This window comes from Pelobates fuscus, chromosome 13 (genome assembly GCF_036172605.1).
Source record: "Pelobates fuscus isolate aPelFus1 chromosome 13, aPelFus1.pri, whole genome shotgun sequence".
Classification (NCBI taxonomy): domain Eukaryota; kingdom Metazoa; phylum Chordata; class Amphibia; order Anura; family Pelobatidae; genus Pelobates; species Pelobates fuscus.
The window spans coordinates 5,069,357-5,092,795 of record NC_086329.1 but is presented as its reverse complement, the minus strand read 5'-3'; the positions used below and the strand labels follow the sequence as shown (position 1 = coordinate 5,092,795).

The 23,439-nt window shown below is 42.6% G+C and overlaps 1 protein-coding gene across 2 annotated transcripts in view; it reads left to right on the top strand.

Annotated features, from left to right (window-relative positions):
* Nucleotides 1-23,439, top strand: part of FRMD6 (FERM domain containing 6) — a 116,898-nt gene that overhangs the window by 77,584 nt on the left and 15,875 nt on the right. For both annotated transcript variants that reach the window (XM_063440085.1, XM_063440084.1), the window contains exons 2-5: nt 11,312-11,560; nt 12,523-12,613; nt 16,089-16,168; nt 16,464-16,540. In XM_063440085.1, coding sequence (XP_063296155.1) covers nt 11,462-11,560; nt 12,523-12,613; nt 16,089-16,168; nt 16,464-16,540 — 347 coding nt within the window. In that variant the 5' untranslated portion in view covers nt 11,312-11,461. The remainder of the gene's footprint in view (nt 1-11,311; nt 11,561-12,522; nt 12,614-16,088; nt 16,169-16,463; nt 16,541-23,439) is intronic.

Genomic DNA, 23,439 nt, shown 5'->3' with positions numbered 1-23,439 from the left:
ATCAAATACACGGCATATGGGGCTTCACTAAAAGGACTTTAATCGCTGAACAATATCAGTGCGAAGCCGTTTCTTTCTGTTGGATCCTGTATCTCTGTCTGATGTTTAGATACATCCTTGGGGTTTATTTCGTAAACCATGAATGCTCAAAGTTTAGGCAAAAACTGTTGAAAACTGAAAACTTCACCAACTTATAGGATTTATTATAGGGCTAGATTTAGGGCTCTCGGAAGCCTCCATACTGTGCATTTTATTTTGGAGATCCGGAAATATGTTTATACACCGCTGTGTGAATACCATCCTCACTCTCTTGGGACCTGAAGATTTAATAGTGTTGCTCTTGGAAATTAACCTTAAACCACATCTTGGCTGATGCATATTCAGCTCAGCCCGGATCATAACCAGTCTGTCCGAGCTACACCAGAGCTCCAGGTAACGTATCGTCGATTCAGTAACTTATCACTTTTACATCCAGTCTGTCTGAGCTACACCAGAGCTCCAGGTTACGTATCGTCGATTCAGTAACTTATCACTTTTACATCCAGTCTGTCTGAGCTACACCAGAGCTCCAGGTAACATATCGGCGATTCAGTAACTGATCACTTTTACATCCAGTCTGTCCGAGCTACACCAGAGCTCCAGGTAACATATCGGCGATTCAGTAACTGATCACTTTTACATCCAGTCTGTCCGAGCTACACCAGAGCTCCAGGTAACGTATCGTCGATTCAGTAACTGATCACTTTTACATCCAGTCTGTCCGAGCTATACCAGAGCTCCAGGTAACGTATCGCAGATTCCTTGACTTATCACTTTTACATCCAGTCTGTCCGAGCTACACCAGAGCTCCATGTGACGTATCGTAGATTCCTTGACTTATCACATTTACATCCAGTCTGTCCAAGCTATACCAGAGCTCCATGTGACGTATTGCAGATTCCTTGACTTATCACATTTACATCCAGTCTGTCCGAGCTACACCAGAGCTCCAGGTAACGAATCGATACGCTGTTTCTGTGACTTATCTTGGCCGTACAAGGAGGGAATGAAATGTGAATTTATGACGTCCGATTTCCTCTGCTTATGTCAGACATGGGTTATTCGCTATCCTGCAAATTATGGCAAGAGAATTTAGAAGTTTTAGACTAAAATAGCCACGTTTGAAAAACAGAGAATTCTGAGAATTTTTCCAGCTCCTCCATTCCAAGAGGAGCAGAACCTGACATTATGCGGCCCAATCTTCTGCTACCCAGAGATCCACTGATAGTCCATCTTGGTCTACTCGAAACCTAGAATCCATTGAATAATCTAATAGATCATAGTTAGAGCTAAATCACAGGAAATTGGGGACAGAACTGTGTTCAGGCTCCATAGAGTGCTCTTTATACAGAATATATATAGATTATATATAAATAACACTGTCTTACTACACCTTTCAATGTGTCCTGCCTGGCGTTGCCTATTATAAATAGATCTATTTTTCTATGTATCGAAGGTAAAGGGAGTTTTCCTTCTTTAAACAGTGATATATTTAGTGTGTTATGTGTGTAGAAAAGTACAGTAACATCTAGAAATAAGGAGAACTGTTAAGTGTCTGTTTTGGCATAAAAACTGAAGTTCAAATGGAAATAAATGATTAACCTCTGTGATTTCCATAATTTCTAGTTTAGTTAACTAGTCTCAATGTGTGAGCAAGTTGTAAATATTCTCTGTTAATCGGCCATTTTTATTTCTGATCTCTGACTCTCTGTGGAGTTTATTCACTCAGCAATGAATTGTGAAAACTGAAAATCTGCAGGAAAGAACCCGCCCCCAGTGCGCTCAGCCTATCATTGCAGTCCAGGTTGGACACATTCCTACTTGGTAAAGAGGAAGTGTAATTTCCACATTATCAGTATGGCAGCAGAGGGGCGGGGCTATGGGTGGCAGGAAGAGACCCGCCCCCAGTGCGCTCAGCCTATCACTGCAGTCCAGGTTGGACACATTCCTACCTGGTAAAGAGGAAGTGTAATTTCCACATTATCAGTATGGCAGCAGAGGGGCGGGGCTATGGGTGGCAGGAAGAGACCCGCCCCCAGTGCGCTCAGCCTATCACTGCAGTCCAGGTTGGACACATTCCTACTTGGTAAAGAGGAAGTGTAATTTCCACATTATCAGTATGGCAGCAGAGGGGCGGGGCTATGGGTGGCAGGAAGATCCACAGTTTTTATGGAACTGCTCCAATACAGTGCATTTATAGCATCCCCATTGTGTATGCAAGTGTTTCATATTTCATGTACATTGGTATCACCTAAGCCCTTCCATTGGAGTCCGTCACAGAATTGTCCATTTTGGTGACACAGTCTCCAGCTAGCATGACCTCTAAGAGCTGGTGGAGAAAATGTCTTTATAGGACTTTGTAGTAAATATGGCCTTAATTATTGCTCGTCTGTCAGGTGGCAGATCGATTTTGGGCAATTTTAGGTTATAATTGTTATGGCAGTATTTAAGGAACACCTGTATTGCTTGTCTTATTCTTCATCCTATAAGTTTGTCTTCTTTGTTTTCACTATGGCGGGGTCTGCATTCACGTGTGCTGTCTACCTAGTAATAGGTCATTAGTAAATATGGAGAATAGATCAGGCTAAGAATTGAACCATGGGGAATGCCACATCTAAACAGGGGCAGTGTGAAATCTAGCTGTTGATGGAGGTGTGTTGGGTTCTGTCCGATAAGTCACTGTTCGATCGTTTTAAAGGCTCCTTTGTAGCAATGCAAACTGTTAAGGTTTTGTGTCCCAGACTCTCTTACACAAGCACTTCCATTCTCTGCAGACTGAGGGCCTTAACACGTTACACGTCAAAGAACTTTCATGCCTACTTGCCGAATCTCACATGTCCGGAGATTACAGCCAGCAATGAATGGGGAATGGAAATGCTCAGATTTTATGTCCTCTGAATATTAAAGCATAGAACGTCTGATTATTCATAGCTGTTAGCACATGTCAGGCTGATAGGCAGTTGCAAGGTGAAATCCTGACCTCATTTACTGTTTCTTGAGATAAAATGTAAATGAGATGCATAGTACATTGTTAGTACAATGTCTAGATTACATTTTATAACCCACCTAAAGCTGAATCTGTCAGGCACACATTTTGTGAAAGACGGAGCCACGTACACAGAGACTATCGCCAATCTGAACAAAACACACAGTGATTAGTAAGAAACGCCCACTTACCTTGACTATGGGGTATGTTATCTTAAAGCACCTTGTTCAAATCATTGCTTGCACTCGAATTCCCTATAAGTGGTCTACATACATTCAAAAAGTCATGTGGGTTGAGGTCATTTGCATGAAGTGCCCTCGAATGCCTTTGAATATTGACTTTAGTCTTAAAATACAATTTTATCATGTTTTGAAGCATTCAGCTTTATTTTGGGAGCAATGAGATTGACATTTGTGCAGAGGAAGAATTTACTTGGATAAGTTGATACACTAAGCATGACTAACTATAACTGGCTCGAAAACAAATCTATACTACTATGCCAGGAGCAAGTGGGCTTTTAAGATTCTGTCCTGGGTTCAATCATTGAATCAGAGAGCAAATAAATACTCTAGGGTTAAATATTTCATGTGGGTATAAAACCAATTATTATTTGTAGGTATTTCAAGCTGTTTCGAAGTAGCAACAGAGAATTTCAGACTAGTGGAAGATCTGAAGGTGTTCGGAACATTTGTCCACTGTTACGGGGGTATGTTTGGGAATGTTGCTGCAAGTTTATAACTGGGAATAGTGAGTAACGGTCTGGAAGTAGGCCCGAAGGAGAGGAGTGTGAACCTGGAGTGAGTCAACTGCTCCCCAAGGATGGGAATTTGTAGCAATTGAGGAGTAGTCCTGATTGTACCAACCAACCTCCCCTATGCGTACTTTCTAATAAAGTTAAACATTTCTCAAGCTGCCATCTCTACCTTCTACGGCACCATTTTCTTAACTTTCTGAATTAACACAATGAGTTAGTCACTAAACTCTACATTTTAACTAATTAAAATCTAAATGGAAAATGAAAACTAAAATCGCAAATTATCCAACTGAGCTTGGCTACCGAACCCTAAATGTTCTAACTCAGGTTTTAATTCGGTAAATAACCCTGTAAACTGTGTGTTATAGGGATTTATTAAAACCCTTGTGAATGAGACGCACAATTAATGATTTTCATTAAAGGACATTTTGACGCTATACCGGCATTTCACGTGATGGACATTTTATCGTTAATTACCATTTTGTATCACACTGGTAATTTGCGATATGATTCAGAAGTTGATCTGTAAATCATTGACCCTGTATTACCATATTTTGAAACCTCACTGGCTAGGTCACTGTCCGGGTTATTTACTAAGGTGACATTTCTTGGTGAGGCCCGAGTACCTAAACTGGAAGCCAAGCTGATTTGGAGATATATTTTCCAGTACGGCTATTATGACCTTAAATCTTAAATTCTCTTTAATTTCATAACAATTCTCAGATTATAGATAATAACCCTGTGAGTTTCTGAAATCTCCGACTACTCTGACCACAGTACGCCACATACTCTGCGTGTTCTGAACGCTCCCGAGAATAGAGCGCGGTGCCACGGACTGCACCTGCACAGACCACGGCTCTGCCTAGAGCTTAGTGTGGCCCGACCACTAAACTGTGCACCTCGCTGTGTGCGAACTGCTAGCAGCCACAATCTCTGCCTAGAGCTTAGCGTGGCCCGACCACTAAACTGTGCACCTCGCTGTGTGCGAACTGCTAGCAGCCACAATCTCTGCCTAGAGCCTAGCGTAGCCCGACCACTAAACTGTGCACCTCGCTGTGTGCGAACTGCTAGCAGCCACAATCTCTGCCTAGAGCTTAGCGTGGCCCGACCAGTAAACTGTGCAACTCACTGTGTGCGAACTGCTAGCAGCCACGATCTCTGCCTAGAGCTTAGCATGGCCAGACCACTTAACTGTGCACCTCGCTGTGTGCGAACTGCTAGCAGCCACGATATCTGCCTATTGTATGCGTGTGTATAAACATATAATAATTTAATCTTCTTTTCGGGAATTAAATATACTTATGACATAGCACCAGAAAAAAGTTTTTCTTTCCAAAAACTCTGTTAACCTGGATCTGTCCAGAGAGAATGTAATATTCACAGAAGTTAAGTTTCCTCCTGTGTTTCCGTGAAGCATAATTGAACATGGCTGGTGATCTGACTGCTGGCCTTCCTTTGAAATGGATCAGATCATGAATATTCTGATGGCGCTATTTCATTCCATTTCATGTGCTATTGGATGAAACACACGCAGGGCATCCTGCTGTGCAGAGAAGAGAGCCTTCAGATAATGTTAAACTCAGCTCACAGTGTGCTCAGTGCTTTCTGGAACTGTTAGTCTGCGGCCATGCCTTACTCTGCAATGCATCATCCGTGATTGAAAAACCAAAACATTTCATTAAAAATGACCGCTATTGTGGTAGCTACCAATATGTCCACCTGCAGCGCTGTCTGTGACTGGGGCATCTAACTGTGACACCAACATGCTAACTGACTACAATTCCCACAATGCTTGGCAAACCTTTGTCATTTGGACCTTGGACAAAGAATCATGGGAGTAATTAAACCGCAACCAATTATCTAGATAAAAGGAGTTTAAATGTCATAATTCCTTCATTCAGATTATGCTAGTTGGAGGTCTCCTGTACTCACTGTACAGCTACAGCACCACAGAGTATGTTGGTGTTTTATAAATCATAATGTAAAAAGTTGCACGTCCACCTTTTACCTTTTGATCATTGGGTATAAAACCAATAAAAAGCCAAAACCTGGTGCCCTCTTTGGTTTGGGGGATTTTGCTCATTGAGTGGGTACAGAGTTTAGTTTTAGGAATTATCAGCGTGCCCCATGAAAAATGTTATAGTCTGTTATAATGGGGTGTCTATGGCCGGGACGGGAGATTCTAGGATGGGTGTTTTACTGTAGCCTGGAGGTGTATTGGTTAGTAGTTAGGGTTAACAATTAGCGGGTGACATTCTTTAGGGTTAGAAGTTTTAATTAGGGGTTAAGAATAGACAGAGTTTAGTGGGATAAAGGTTAGTGGCAATAGGGTTGGCAGTGAGGGATTCAATTTGCCTAGACTGCTGTGATGGGATTTGCCCAACCTATTCCCTTGTGTCGGTGGAAGGCATTGGGTTTAAGGGTTTGGGAGAAAGTTTTGAGATATAATTCAGGGCATTCCTGGCTCCTATTGCCCTGTGTCGGTGGAAGGCATTGGGTTTTAGGGTTTGGGAGAAAGTTTTGAGATATAATTCAGGGCGGGCATTCCTGGCTCCTATTGACCTGCAGATTTCTGCCGAAATGATTAACACATTCACACCACAACCATCCCTGAAATGATTAGATCGATTCCTTTGAGGGTTTTTTTTAAGCCGAGTAACCCATCAGGCAGGTGTTTTAGGAACATGTTGCAGTGCAATACTTGTGGGAATGAGGGTCTGGGGGCTTATTTATTAAACCAATACTGTATGTTTTCCATCTGTACCATGTATGAGAACTAAACAAGTCACGTTTGTCCCTGGACCATAAAAAGACGTGGCTGCTACCATTAAGGGTTTGGAGAATGCGAGGTCTGCACAAGCAGCAGTCTGGGAGAAAGGAGTCTGTGAGTCCAACGTGCACTTACTGCGCACTATCAGGACAAACAATTCAAGCAAGATCTCATCTGTAATAACCGTGTAAAATAATATAGGGGTTATTTACTAAAGGGAGAATTCAGGGTGAATTTCAAATAAAGGCCAGACTAGTCGAACCGAGAGCATAGCTGGTGTCGAGAGTTTTTCCAGTTTGGCTGTTTTAACCTTAAATTTAAATTAACTTTGAATTCTCCCTCTATTACATAACCCGGTATATTTCATGGAAAGTTTTCAGGGTAAATTTAAGGAACATTCCGACATTCAAGGCTCTCTGGATAGAACCCAGTCCAGCATTGCTGGGACTACAATTCCTACAATCCTATAACGGCCAAGTAGTGATGTCCCGAACGGTTCGCTGGCGAATAGTTCCTGGCGAACATCGCGTGTTCACATTCGCCACGGATGGCGAACATATGCGATGTTCGGTCCACCCCCTATTCGTCATCATTGAGTAAACTTTTACCCTGTACCTCACAGGCAGCAGACACATTCCAGCCAATCAGCAGCAGACCCTCCCACCTCCTAGACAGCATACAATTTAGATTAATTCTGAAGCTGCATTCCTTTTTTTTTAATTTTTTTTGTGTTTATTATACATTATCCTCCATAGCCAGTAACCTGTGTTTATTATACATTATCCCCCCATAGCCAGTAACCTGTGTTTATTATACATTATCCTCCCCATAGCCAGTAACCTGTGTTTATTATACATTATCCTCCCCACAACCAGTAACCTGTGTTTATTATACATTACCCCCCCTTAGCCAGTAACCTGTGTTTATTATACATTATCCCCCCCATAGCCAGTAACCTGTGTTTATTATACATTATCCCTCCATAGCCAGTAACCTGTGTTTATTATACAGTATCCTCCCATAGCCAGTAACCTGTGTTTATTATACATTATCCCCCCATAGCCAGTAACCTGTGCTTATTATACATTATCCTCCCATAGCCAGTAGCCTGTGTTTATTATACATTATTAACCTGTGTTTATTATACATTATCCCCCCCATAGCCAATAACCTGTGTTTATTATACATTATCCTCCCATAGCCAGTAACCTGTGTTTATTATACATTATCCCCCCATAGCCAGTAACCTGTGCTTATTATACACTATCCCCCCATAGCCAGTAACCTGTGTTTATTATACATTATCCCCCCCATAGCCAGTAACCTGTGTTTATTATACATTATCCTCCCATAGCCAGTAACCTGTGTTTATTATACATTATCCCCCCCCATAGCCAGTAACCTCTGTTTATTATACATTATCCCTCCCATAGCCAGTAACCTGTGCTTATTATACATTATCCCCCCCATAGCCAGTAACCTGTGCTTATTATACATTATCCCCCATAGCCAGTAACCTGTGTTTATTATACATTATCCCCCCCCCATTGCCAGTAACCTGTGTTTATTATACATTATCCCCATAGCCAGTAACCTGTGTTTATTATACATTATCCCCCATAGCCAGTAACCTGTGTTTATTATACATTATCCCCCATAGCCAGTAACCTGTGTTTATTATACATTATCCTCCCATAGCCAGTAACCTGTGTTTATTATACATTATCCTCCCATAGCCAGTAACCTGTGCTCATTATTCATTATCCTCCCATAGCCAGTACCCTGTGTTTATTATACATTATCCCCCCCATAGCCAGTAACCTGTGTTTATTATACATTATCCCTCCATAGCCAGTAACCTGTGTTTATTATACATTATCCCCCCCATAGCCAGTAACCTGTGTTTATTAAACATTATCCCCCCCATAGCCAGTAACCTGTGTTTATTATACATTATCCCCCATAGCCAGTAACCTGTGTTTATTATACATTATCCCCCATAGCCAGTAACCTGTGTTTATTATACATTATCCCTCCCATAGCCAGTAACCTGTGTTTATTATACATTATCCCCCCATAGCCAGTAACCTGTGTTTATTATACATTATCCTCCCATAGCCAGTAACCTGTGTTTATTATACATTATCCCCCCATAGCCAGTAACCTGTGTTTATTATACATTATCCCCCATAGTCATTTATCGTTGGACCTAGGCAGCATGATGTCTTTGGCCGGCCCAGAGAGTGAGTGAGTGAATAATATAATATATATGATCAGAAACATATTAGTAATATATGTAAATCGGGTTCATGCAAAGAGGGTGAAAAGGTATTAAAGAAAAACACACTTATTGCATCAAATTTACAAAGCCAAACTTTTAAAAGCTTTCCTCATTTCTTTCTCGGGATGAGGAATATATCGGTTGTAGACTGAGGATTTCCATCTGCCCAATCTTTTAATAATATGCACTGGAGTGTCAGTGTTGAAGGAGACCGAAGCTGCCCCTATTCTAAATGAAAGACCCGAGACATGGATACAACCCAATCTTAGGAGTAGTGTTCTGATGTAGAAGATGAATTTAGCCGTACTCAGAGGGATTCAGTGAGAGTAGTGGTGAAATGTGTGTGGCATGACTGAGTGTGGGTAAGTAAGAGTCAAGTATTTTAACTGGGCACAAGTTCTAGGTGGGATAAAGTGGTATAGCGGATGGATGAGTAGTTTGGTTCGTTTTAGAGGTTTGTAGAGAAAGTATATAGTGATCATGATTTTTAGCGATATCCAATATTTTTAAGGTGGTCTCAAACAAACATAAAATGCTATATAAAATTTGTGAGAATATCGAATAGTCGTGTACAGTAAATTAGAGAGGGCTCAGAATATCGAACCATCTATCGGTAACCTGGATGAAGTAGGGGGTCTATCTGTTTTATTAAATACGCGGTAATATGCTTTTAATGGGATAGGACGTTAGGAAAGGTGTGTGATTGGGATAAGTGGTTGTGGCTGTATTTACCTTATCCTGGGACCGACCTGGCTCCTAAGCTTGAGCCGCGCGTGGCTGGATCACTCCTGCCTCCACACGAGCTGCATGCGGCTTGATCTCCTCTTCTGACTTAACTCTTAAAGGGGCAGTGGGAGCCAAAAGTTGATTCAGGCTCCCATTGGCCCACGTAATTCCAGCACCCCCACACACGAACGTTTGGGGGGCACAATAGCTTGCATTTAAAAAAAAAAAAAAAAAGTTTTTGACTGTAATATAATAGCAGTCAGTTTCCTTCACACGTGTGCGTTTCAGGGCCTGCCAGGGCACAGTGTCACACCAGTGCAACTCATATCTGGTGTAACAGTAGTGTACATTAAAAAAAATAAAATACAAGGGGCTTGTTGTCACCTTTCGGGGACCCTTGGTGTTGTATGTGGCTGGGTGGAGGAAGAGACCTTCAATGACATCAGTGAGGACAAGGAAGGGGACATGACTAGCTTGGTATCCAACCTTGTGCAAATGGGGAGTTTGCGGTTGTGCAAATGGACTGTTTGCGGTTGTTTGCGGTGCGTTAAACGGGGAGTTTGGTCTGTCACTGTGAAGCGGGCGTAACCCTTACACTACCTGATCAATACAACATCATACCTGATGTTTTAAAGCACGTAATTCCAAACAATTTAGGAATGTTAGGTGATTTATGCCCTTTATGGATTAAAACCAGACTCTGCATCAACTATGTAATTTTCCATGGGAGTTTTGCCATGGATCCCCCTCCGGCATGCCACAGTCCAGGTGTTAGTCCCCTTGAAACAACTTTTCCATCACTATTGTGGCCAGAAAGAGTCCCTGTGGGTTTTAAAATTCGCCTGCCTATTGAAGTCAATGGCGGTTTGCCCGGTTCGCCCATTTGCGGAAGTTCGCGTTCGCCATCCGCGAACGGAAAATTTCATGTCCGCGACATCACTACGGCCAAGTACTGCAGGGCTGGAATACTTTCTGTGTAACCACGATCAGGATTGCTATTTACTTGGGGGAGGGGGTTTATTTTCTTATGAATGGATATAAATGGTAACATGTATCTTCATCTAATGAGACATTGGGACTGAGAAGTTTATACTCCGGTATTCACTACCACAGATGGGCAAAATTCCAAGTTATGAGTCGTGCGAAGTCATGCAATGTCAGAAGCCCCATGGCCAACTCCTCGGGGGTTCTATTTATCTGTGAAATACATGTAGAGATACGTATAGCTGGTTTTTAAAAGGTCGAATTTTGAATAGTGCATTTTTGTAAGGTAAAACGTTCCCTTGTTACACAAAGAGGCTTTTTGCAGATTTTCAGTTCCACAAATTCAAAAATAAATGTACTTTTAAAAAATCTTTTGCAGATAAAGTGATATTCCATTCACATTGTGATCCCATTAGACTTCATTTGCATTTTCCCCGATTCTTCCAATCATCAATTATTCAGGAAACCTTCTCTGACATTTTCTGATTAGCTGAACGACAGGAAAAATCAATAGCAATTATTTATTTTTTCTTTATTTAGATGAATCTATAAAAAAAAATGTAAAAAACAGTCTTAACTTCTCGATATTGGCAAGCTGATTGTGATTGAGAGTCCGTGATATCCGAGATAAAGGATTAATAAATGTACTTGTATTGTGGCCATTTCTGGCTGCGGCTGTAAACCAGTGATCTCTTACCGTATCTCGCTGAGCATTGTGGCAAATGTACTGACTGACTTGACTTACGCTTTTCCCTTCTATTTTATTTGCAGTATTTATTCTGGATTCAGAGGGCCGAGCTTGTACCTAGAATGAAGATGGTGATTCTGGAAAGTCGAGCGGTATTGGGGTGCTCTGAGAATGTGAGGTGCCAGAGTGGGCAAAGAGCGCCACAGTGACACCCTAATAGCACCCACTGCAAAATGAGCCAACTGAGCTTCCACAATAACAGAGTTATGCAGGATCGACGGAGCGTCTGCGTGTTCCTACCCAATGATGACACGTTAAATATCATCATAAATGTAAGTATGTTCTGCAACCTCTCTTCCAGTGTGTAGATTGTAAGCTCTGTGGGTTAGAGATTTTGCACACTTTATTAGAATGTCTGCAGAACATTGTGCTTACTGAATGCCCACACCTGCTGCAGCTAATTGTAAATTGCAATCAAATTGTGAACAAACGTGGCATACACTAATGCGTTGTGTGAGGCAGAAGGTACAGGGGGAAAAAGAAAGTACACTCTCATTGAATTCTATGGTTTTAACATTCATCAGTTCCTTAGCAGGTCGTAGAATTGGGTAAATACAACCTGAGATGAACAACACATGGCATATTACACCACGTCGTGATTTATTTAACAAATATAAAGCCAAAATGGAACAGTAACTGTATCTGTCTCTCTGGAGTAGATGTACCGATACTCACAAATTCAAAGTTTGTTTGAAAAGAATTTTACATTTTAGGACAATATAGTCAAACCTGGTGTTCGAATTCATGTATTTTGGCATAAAACGTGACATTTACTTTGAATCCTTTGAACCTTGAGAGTGTAAGCTCACGGGATGTCTACCACAATACTTTGTATGAAAGAGCTTCAGCGGCGAGATTTATTGGTGTCTCTATATTGTACTGTTTGACAAAGACCTCTAGTCAGGTCGAAACGTTGCTGCGCATTTTGTTGCAATAAATCTGCCTGCGGCTTCACATTTGAAGTGCCTGTGAGTTTTTTTTCTTGTTTTTCTATATATTTTACTGTCCATTTCACCAATTGTACAGCGCTGCAGAATATGTTGGCGCTTTATAAATGTCAGTACTAATAATTCTCGGCAGTCCATGTTTTAGTATATACCTGTGGGACTGAAGCAGACTGTATGAGTGCAGGGTTTTGGAAATACTGAGCTCTGACGCAGAGTTTATTGACAATGATTTAAACATTAAAATGCGCATCGTTCTTCCTGCTAAACGATATGTCTGTATGTTTCAGGTTAAAGCACTTTGCCAGGAGTTACTAGTCCAGGTGTGTGACCTGCTCCGGCTAAAAGATTGTCATCTCTTCGGGCTCAGCGTCATACAGAGTAAGTAGCAGCAGCAAACAGCAGCTGTCACGTCTCAGGATTGTTTATATTGTGTTTATTTCTATATTTAATAAATATGTGTTTGTGAGGTGTGAAAAATAAAATGAAAAAAGGTAGAAGTCCGCACCCGTTTAAAGAAACGACTTTATAACTCTGACATGTTGCTGTTTTTTTTTCCATGTCATTCATGAATTCTGCATTCTGTGTTTGCAGGGATTGAAGTGCTGCCCTGCAGTATGTGGAATTATTGTGCTCCCGGTGTGAAATCAATTTATCGCTGTAGTTCCTTTTCGGTTTTCCTTCTGTGATTACTAAATTAGTTTCCCATCAGGAGTATAAGAATTCCGCATACTGTCTGGAAGCTTTTCGAAGTCCTGCCCCACAGAGTGAATAATTAATAAAGCACTATAAATAGTGTCGAAGTGTTAGCTGTGCGTTGCCTGCATGCTGGCACTCAGGGGGTTAAACCGGCAGCGTCCCATGCGGTGTTTCTGATAAACGAGCACAGCCGAGGCTGATGAGCCGCTCCTTGCATTCCTGCTAACACTCAGAGAATATTCTACACAGAGAGCGTGTAACAAACTGAACAAAATGCCACCAACCGGGGCGTCACTTAATGGCGCTCACTCACAAGATGGACACAGACTCTGCGATTCTTTCAGAGAACACAAGAAACATGACGATTTGAAGAAGTAAATTAGCTGCGGGGATCAGAACGCGCCATGCAAAACAGCAATTCCAGATATTCGTGACGGGTTTCCCCAAATACGCATTCCTGCGGTGGGCAGTACATGAAAAGAGCTGCCTTGTGTTATATAACATCAATATTACATATATGCATTGATGGGCATTGCATGAAAAGAGCTGCCCTGTATTATATAACATTGGGGTTCACCGTGTCTTCCTGGATCTATAATACGTGTACACATTGATGGGCATTGCATGAAAAGTTCTGCCCTGTATTATATTACATCCATATTACATATATACATTGATGGGCAGTGCATGAAAAGTGCTGCCCTGTATTATATAACATTGGGGTTCACCGTGTCTTCCTGGATCTATAATACATGTACACATTGAGGGGCAGTGCATGAAAAGTGCTTCCCTGAAGTATGTTCAGTTCCAGGTCTGCCAGAAGAATCTGAGTTTGTGGAATCCACAATCTATAACACGTTGGTTGAATGGAGTGGGCAGCAGTTTTCATGTGATACACAACAGCATGAGAATACTCCATCTCAATGTACACCGTGTGACTAGAACATGTATTGCGTGAGGGTCACCGTTAAACAATGCCATCCAGTTCATGGGATTATGAAATCGCACATTTTAGGTCAAACTAATCAAGTTGGAGGAATGTTGCCGTTTTAGCCTGAAACCTGCAATATTCTTGTTGTTTGATATAAATTCCTTAGTTTGGGTTTCCCGGGGTATCCGATCGCCCATTGAACACAGCAGCAGATTGTCACATTATTCAGATTATATGAAGACTGCAGACATCCGCCTACATTGAATGAGAAATACCCGAATTATAAGAATCTCCAAATAGCTTGCTCACTGGAAACCTCCATTCGTTGGCAGTAATATAACAATGATTGTATTCAGAGAAGGAACTATGACTTCTCTGGAATTTACTCTGTATTAACCCCTTAAGGACACACGACATGTGTGACCTGTCATGATTCCCTTTTATTCCAGAAGTTTGGTCCTTAAGGGGTTAAAGGAACGCGATAGCGTTAGGAATGGAAACGTATTCTCTTTACTGTTTAGATTCAGGGAAAACGTTTTAAAGCAGACCATCTTTTGCCCAGTCCCAGCAGCCGTTGTGGGTTTCAGGATTTGTCTGTGGATAAGAATCGCTTACTTAATAAGCGCTGATTTCCTCCAATCGAAGGCTTTCTATGAGAAACGTTTAGCGGGCGTAATGTGTGACAATCTATTCGATTTATATCAAAGATTTCCTATTTGTTCTGACAATCCGGTTCATTCCCGTCTCAGCCACGGCAAACGTTACACTGTAGGAGAAGAAACCGCAATATCATTTTTTTTAGTTCAATTTGATTAAGCTGTTACATAAGCAAACATTGTATTAAAAAATCCTGGAAATGAATAGCTAAACGTAACCAAAAACCCATTAATATGTAAGCATGGCGTCTGCAATACACAATAGGAGCCCCTCGAAATAATCATATTGCAGGGCTGGTCCTGTGCCCCTATATGTGGCGTATTGCAATAATAGTTCATGTATTTCAAGAATCAGAGCCATAAAAAGAAAACTTGGGATCTTGGAATATCCTCACTAGGCTGGCTGCGAGTATTGGGAGTTGGGTGCACTGTGTCTGATTTTCCAGAGATGACTTGTCTGAGTGACACACCCTCATTAACCCCATCATCCAGTCTGTGCTCCAGCCTAACTGGATGGGCCTGCCTGATCTGTCCATATGTGGCCCCCTGTTCTCACTAGGATTTCCAGACTTAGCTGTTTCTCAGTCATGTATCAGGTACACATTGCAGGGCAGAACCTTTCCTGTGCTGCCCATCGACACGTGAAAGTAATATGCTTCCAGTAGATCAAGGTGTACATCAAATAATGGAGATTTTCTATACAGGACCATCTTAACGGCAAAGTGCTATTAGCAGTGCGGTTAGCTATGACATTGCGTTGGTTTCCATGGTGATTTTGCGTGACTTTTTTAGCATTTTTTCTAAATCTGCTCCTGACACGTTTTTGATGTATTTTATTAATAATCCTAAAGGTTGCATTTTGATATATACCCTGTTTGCCCTGTTTCCAGTGACCGGTCTCCATGTAACGTTTGTCCAGTTTGGGGTTTATTCATTAAACGTTGAATCGTAGGGGAAAGAAACTCCCAATGGCATATTGCAGTATAAACCAGCCGAGCTGAGACCGCAGCGGACTCAGAGAGTGCTTCTTAATCAGCTAATTTTATAGAGAATTTGCAGAATTTCACTACAAACCACAGTTTAGCGAATAAACCCCTTAATGCTTAGCAATCAGCATCCAATTTGCACATTTACTGGCCGCTTCTAATCTCCTAAATGGTCGAGTTAAGATATGAGTGTACGCAATCTCTGATTTAACCCCTTAACTGCCGGACGTGTTAGTGATGCATCTCGCATTTCAGTAATGTCATCACTTCATGCTGTTGGGTGATATACAGAATTCATACGCTGCCTGGGAGAGATTAGTAAGTGAAGGTAAAATCTGAAAGCAGCTGATTTCCCTCCTGCGGCATGTGAATTCTGCATACTGCCAGCCAGCATTTTTCATGCTCTGCCCATCTGAATAAATGCGATTCTCTGTGTTGGAGCTGGCGAGGATTTCTTATTAACCCAGAGCGATCCCAGTTCCCAAAGACAGAGTTCCGCTGGCACTGGGCTGTCTAAGAATGGAGTTTGTGTACATTGGCTGAATCTCTCTCTCTCTCTCTCTCTCTCTCTCTCTGTCTCGCAGACAATGAACATGTTTACATGGAACCTTTGCAGAAAGTCTACAAATACTGCCCCAAGGAGTGGAAGAAGGAGGCCAGCAAGGTACGTCCCTCTCTGTCTTTACTCAATAGATTTCTTGCTCTTTAGGAATTTTTGCCGCAGTTGTAATAAGAGAAAGTGATCTGTTTATTATTATTATTATTATTCTGCAGGAAGTCAGCCCCTCGGCTGTATATCTCTGGCAAAACACAAATCCTAATACAAGTATTATTACTGAATAACTTCCAATAATAGTGATCTAGAATCCAGGATGTACCTGGAAAATTGTAACAAGATCCATTTATCTTTCACGGTTCCATATTTTAATATTACTAACCCTTTCCCCCTCTCCCTGCAGGGTATAGACCAGTTCGGTCCACCTATGATCATACACTTCCGAGTGCAATACTATGTCGAAAATGGGAGATTAATAAGGTAAGAATGAATAACCGGTCCTGTTCTGTAACATACACACAGTGTGCAGATTAATAAGGTGAGAATGAATAACCGGTCCTGTTCTGTAACATACACTCAGTGTGCAGGTTAATAAGGTGAGAATGAATAACCGGTCCTGTTCTGTAACATACACTCAGTGTGCAGGTTAATAAGGTGAGAATGAATAACCGGTCCTGTTCTGTAACATACACTCAGTGTGCAGGTTAGTAAGGTGAGAATGAATAACCGGTACTGTTCTGTAACATACACACAGTGTGCAGGTTAATAAGGTGAGAATGAATAACCGGTCCTGTTTTGTAACATACACACAGTGTGCAGGTTAATAAGGTGAGAATGAATAACCGGTCCTGTTTTGTAACATACACACAGTGTGCAGGTTAATAAGGTGAGAATGAATAACCGGTCCTGTTTTGTAACATACACACAGTGTGCAGGTTAATAAGGTGAGAATGAATAACCGGTCCTGTTTTGTAACATACACACAGTGTGCAGGTTAATAAGGTGAGAATGAATAACCGGTCCTGTTTTGTAACATACACACAGTGTGCAGGTTAATAAGGTGAGAATGAATAACCGGTCCTGTTCTGTAACATACACACAGTGTGCAGGTTAATAAGGTGAGAATGAATAACCGGTCCTGTTTTGTAACATACACACTGTGTGCAGGTTAATAAGGTGAGAATGAATAACCGGTCCTGTTTTGTAACATACACACTGTGTGCAGGTTAATAAGGTGAGAATGAATAACCGGTCCTGTTTTGTAACATACACACAGTGTGCAGGTTAATAAGGTGAGAATGAATAACCGGTCCTGTTTTGTAACATACACACAGTGTGCAGGTTAATAAGGTGAGAATGAATAACCGGTCCTGTTTTGTAACATACACACAGTGTGCAGGTTAATAAGGTGAGAATGAATAACCGGTCCTGTTTTGTAACATACACACAGTGTGCAGGTTAATAAGGTGAGAATGAATAACCGGTCCTGTTCTGTAACATACACACAGTGTGCAGGTTAATAAGGTAGGAATGAATAACCGGTCCTGTTTTGTAACATACACACAGTGTGCAGGTTAATAAGGTGAGAATGAATAACCGGTCCTGTTCTGTAACATACACACAGTGTGCAGGTTAATAAGGTGAGAATGAATAACCGGTCCTGTTTTGTAACATACACACAGTGTGCAGGTTAATAGGGTGAGAATGAATAACCGGTCCTGTTTTGTAACATACACACAGTGTGCAGGTTAATAAGGTGAGAATGAATAACCGGTCCTGTTCTGTAACATACACACAGTGTGCAGGTTAATAAGGTGAGAATGAATAACCGGTCCTGTTTTGTAACATACACACAGTGTGCAGGTTAATAGGGTGAGAATGAATAACCGGTCCTGTTTTGTAACATACACACAGTGTGCAGGTTAATAAGGTGAGAATGAATAACCGGTCCTGTTTTGTAACATACACACAGTGTGCAGGTTAATAGGGTGAGAATGAATAACCGGTCCTGTTCTGTAACATACACACAGTGTGCAGGTTAATAAGGTGAGAATGAATAACCGGTCCTGTTTTGTAACATACACACAGTGTGCAGGTTAATAGGGTGAGAATGAATAACCGGTCCTGTTTTGTAACATACACACAGTGTGCAGGTTAAAACCAGACATCCCAACATGCAAAATCTAATTTCAGGGAGGTGGCTGTACCAGCAACGGCACCCACACGCGTGTACCTACACATACGCACCCCAAAACGCACTCAGGCACCAAACATGTATGAACAATGACATCGTATTTTATTATGACAGAACCGAACTATTTACACATACTATTATCACAAAGTCATGCACACACCACACATACCTTATCCTTTCTACATCTTACAAACATTCCCTTAGGACTTGTATCTATATATATATTCTACAGCAAGTCCACACGGGTTATGTTCCTTTTTCTTTTTTTGCGATGGCAGTAAATCTAAAATACAAAATACGTTAATTTATAAAATGACGTGCTAAATAATCTTAATATCATGGCTTTATGAAATACTGTATTTTTAGGAAAGTAAAAATAATCTGGCCGTTTACTTGGCCTATAATTGAAATCTGAGCAATTTGTTTCCAAATGTATTAATTTAGGACGTAATCCCATTGTCCTCTATTGCCAATAAATGGGCCCCCAATCCCCTCTCTTCATACGTGAAGTATTGATCCATTAAAACAATAATACCACAAGAAGATAACAGGAGTTTAAACAAACAAGCTAACAAGCTCATCTTCTGTAATATCTGCTTGGATTATTCACTGTTCCAGATATTTATCTACAGAAAGATTCCTTCTTTTGACTGTTGTAGTAATTACTCCTTTTGCATCAATTTCGACCTGAACGAATCTCTTAAATGACCTCGTTAAGGGATTGTTTGGATAACTTGGTTCCCATGTAAGACCTCAATATGGTCTCTCTGTGTCCTGCTGGGGACAGCCCAAGATAAACACTCAGAGAGGTCTGCTACAAGGTGACACAAGATGTTTACTGCTAAGGAAAACACAATGTGTCACTGCATGAATGTAACAGCTGTACGGCCGGCCGTAATGTGCCTTTAATGGGGGTTCGACTGGTTCAAGCCTGAATGTGTACATTGTGTCTGTGAGACTAAATAAAACCATATATCGCCAAAAATCTATACATATAGCCATACAGCTGTGCATCCACTTAATGAAATGACTGAATACTCCCAAATTAAACACTATTGATGTGATCTTGTATAAACCCATCGGGCCGCCATTTTTAACAAGGGATTTTTAAATTTCCCTTTTGTTTATGAAAATCCACGTCGTTTTCTCATAATTTCTCCTGTTTGAGAAGATGAGTTTGTCTTCAGTAATAACTTGGAATTGTGGGAAGTACGTTAAAATGGTCTGGTTATTGCCATTAGAGAATGAAGATGTGATGTATAAAAAATATATTTTAAAAAAGACAACAATGAAAAATATGGATTGATGTTCAGCCTAAAACTTGAAGTGAGAAGTGTTACATTTGCGCTTAAAGTATCTCTGAACCCAGAAAACAGGCAGACTACCTGTAACACAATAAACCGGTGGCAAACGTGAAATGTAACCCACCATTAGCTCAATGTACCCGTGGCAGGCATGGAATGTAACCCACTAATACCTCAATGTACCCGTGGCAGGCATGGAATGTAACCCACCAATACCTCAATGAACCCGTGGCAGGCATGGAATGTAACCCACTAATACCTCAATGAACCCGTGGCAGGCATGGAATGTAACCCACTAATACCTCAATGTACCCGTGGCAAACGTGGAATGTAACCCACCAATAGCTCAATGTACCCGTGGCAGGCATGGAATGTAACCCACCAATAGCTCAATGTACCCGTGGCAGGCATGGAATGTAACCCACCAATAGCTCAATGTACCCGTGGTAGCCGGCAGGCATGGAATGTAACCCACCAATACCTCAATGTACCCGTGGCAGGCATGGAATGTAACCCACCAATACCTCAATGAACCCGTGGTAGCTGGCAGGCATGGAATGTAACCCACCAATACCTCAATGAACCCGTGGTAGCTGGCAGGCATGGAATGTAACCCACCAATACCTCAATGTACCCGTGGTAGCTGGCAGGCATGGAATGTAACCCACCAATACCTCAATGTACCCGTGGTAGCTGGCAAGCATGGAATGTAACCCACCAATAGCTCAATGAACCCGTGGTAGCCGGCAGGCATGGAATGTAACCCACCAATACCTCAATGAACCCGTGGTAGCTGGCAAGCATGGAATGTAACCCACCAATACCTCAATGAACCCGTGGTAGCTGGCAAGCATGGAATGTAACCCACCAATAGCTCAATGTACCCGTGGTAGCTGGCAAGCATGGAATGTAACCCACCAATACCTAAATGAACCCGTGGTAGCTGGCAAGCATGGAATGTAACCCACCAATACCTCAATGAACCCGTGGTAGCTGGCAAGCATGGAATGTAACCCACCAATACCTCAATGTACCCGTGGTAGCTGGCAAGCATGGAATGTAACCCACCAATACCTCAATGTACCCGTGGTAGCTGGCAAGCATGGAATGTAACCCACCAATACCTCAATGAACCCGTGGTAGCCGGCAAGCATGGAATGTAACCCACCAATAGCTCAATGTACCCGTGGTAGCTGGCAAGCATGGAATGTAACCCACCAATACCTAAATGAACCCGTGGTAGCTGGCAAGCATGGAATGTAACCCACCAATACCTCAATGAACCCGTGGTAGCTGGCAAGCATGGAATGTAACCCACCAATACCTCAATGTACCCGTGGTAGCTGGCAAGCATGGAATGTAACCCACCAATACCTCAATGTACCCGTGGTAGCTGGCAAGCATGGAATGTAACCCACCAATACCTCAATGAACCCGTGGTAGCCGGCAAGCATGGAATGTAACCCACCAATAGCTCAATGTACCCGTGGTAGCCGGCAAGCATGGAATGTAACCCACCAATACCTCAATGAACCCGTGGTAGCCGGCAAGCATGGAATGTAACCCACCAATAGCTCAATGTACCCGTGGTAGCTGGCAAGCATGGAATGTAACCCACCAATACCTCAATGAACCCGTGGTAGCTGGCAAGCATGGAATGTAACCCACCAATACCTCAATGTACCCGTGGTAGCTGGCAGGCATGGAATGTAACCCACCAATACCTCAATGAACCCGTGGTAGCTGGCAAGCATGGAATGTAACCCACCAATAGCTCAATGAACCCGTGGTAGCCGGCAGGCATGGAATGTAACCCACCAATAGCTCAATGTACCCGTGGTAGCTGGCAGGCATGGAATGTAACCCACCAATACCTCAATGAACCCGTGGTAGCTGGCAAGCATGGAATGTAACCCACCAATAGCTCAATGTACCCGTGGTAGCCGGCAGGCATGGAATGTAACCCACCAATAGCTCAATGTACCCGTGGTAGCTGGCAGGCATGGAATGTAACCCACCAATACCTCAATGAACCCGTGGTAGCTGGCAAGCATGGAATGTAACCCACCAATAGCTCAATGTACCCGTGGTAGCTGGCAGGCATGGAATGTAACCCACCAATACCTCAATGAACCCGTGGTAGCTGGCAAGCATGGAATGTAACCCACCAATAGCTCAATGTACCCGTGGTAGCCGGCAGGCATGGAATGTAACCCACCAATAGCTCAATGTACCCGTGGTAGCTGGCAGGCATGGAATGTAACCCACCAATACCTCAATGAACCCGTGGTAGCTGGCAAGCATGGAATGTAACCCACCAATAGCTCAATGTACCCGTGGTAGCTGGCAGGCATGGAATGTAACCCACCAATACCTCAATGAACCCGTGGTAGCTGGCAAGCATGGAATGTAACCCACCAATAGCTCAATGTACCCGTGGTAGCTGGCAAGCATGGAATGTAACCCACCAATAGCTCAATGAACCCGTGGTAGCTGGCAAGCATGGAATGTAACCCACCAATACCTCAATAAACCCGTGGTAGCTGGCAAGCATGGAATGTAACCCACCAATACCTCAATGAACCCGTGGTAGCTGGCAAGCATGGAATGTAACCCACCAATACCTCAATGAACCCGTGGTAGCTGGCAAGCATGGAATGTAACCCACCAATAGCTCAATGTACCCGTGGTAGCTGGCAAGCATGGAATGTAACCCACCAATAGCTCAATGAACCCGTGGTAGCTGGCAAGCATGGAATGTAACCCACCAATACCTCAATGAACCCGTGGTAGCCGGCAAGCATGGAATGTAACCCACCAATAGCTCAATGTACCCGTGGTAGCTGGCAAGCATGGAATGTAACCCACCAATAGCTCAATGTACCCGTGGTAGCCGGCAGGCATGGAATGTAACCCACCAATAGCTCAATGAACCCGTGGTAGCTGGCAAGCATGGAATGTAACCCACCAATACCTCAATAAACCCGTGGTAGCTGGCAAGCATGGAATGTAACCCACCAATACCTCAATGAACCCGTGGTAGCTGGCAAGCATGGAATGTAACCCACCAATAGCTCAATGTACCCGTGGTAGCTGGCAAGCATGGAATGTAACCCACCAATAGCTCAATGTACCCGTGGTAGCTGGCAAGCATGGAATGTAACCCACCAATAGCTCAATGTACCCGTGGTAGCTGGCAAGCATGGAATGTAACCCACCAATAGCTCAATGTACCCGTGGTAGCTGGCAAGCATGGAATGTAACCCACCAATAGCTCAATGATACCGTGGTAGCTGGCAAGCATGGAATGTAACCCACCAATAGCTCAATGTACCCGTGGTAGCTGGCAAGCATGGAATGTAACCCACCAATACCTCAATAAACCCGTGGTAGCCGGCAAGCATGGAATGTAACCCACCAATAGCTCAATGTACCCGTGGTAGCTGGCAAGCATGGAATGTAACCCACCAATACCTCAATGAACCCGTGGTAGCTGGCAAGCATGGAATGTAACCCACCAATACCTCAATGTACCCGTGGTAGCCGGCAGGCATGGAATGTAACCCACCAATAGCTCAATGTACCCGTAGCAGGCACGGAATGTAACCCACCAATACCTCAATGTAGACGTGGAATCTAATCCACCAGTAGCTCAATGTACCCATAGCAGCCGGTGTGCCAAAGAATGGGATATTTACCTAATTTGCTGCATTGAATTCTGAGTTCTCAGTTTTTTGTCCGTACTAGCAAACTCCCATTGTGCCCTATACTCTGCGTGAGCATCGTAGCTGTACATTATTATTATTTATATAGCGCCATCAGATTCCGTAGTGCTGTACAATACACAGTCTGTATGTCTAACCTATCTGCTCCACATGTGA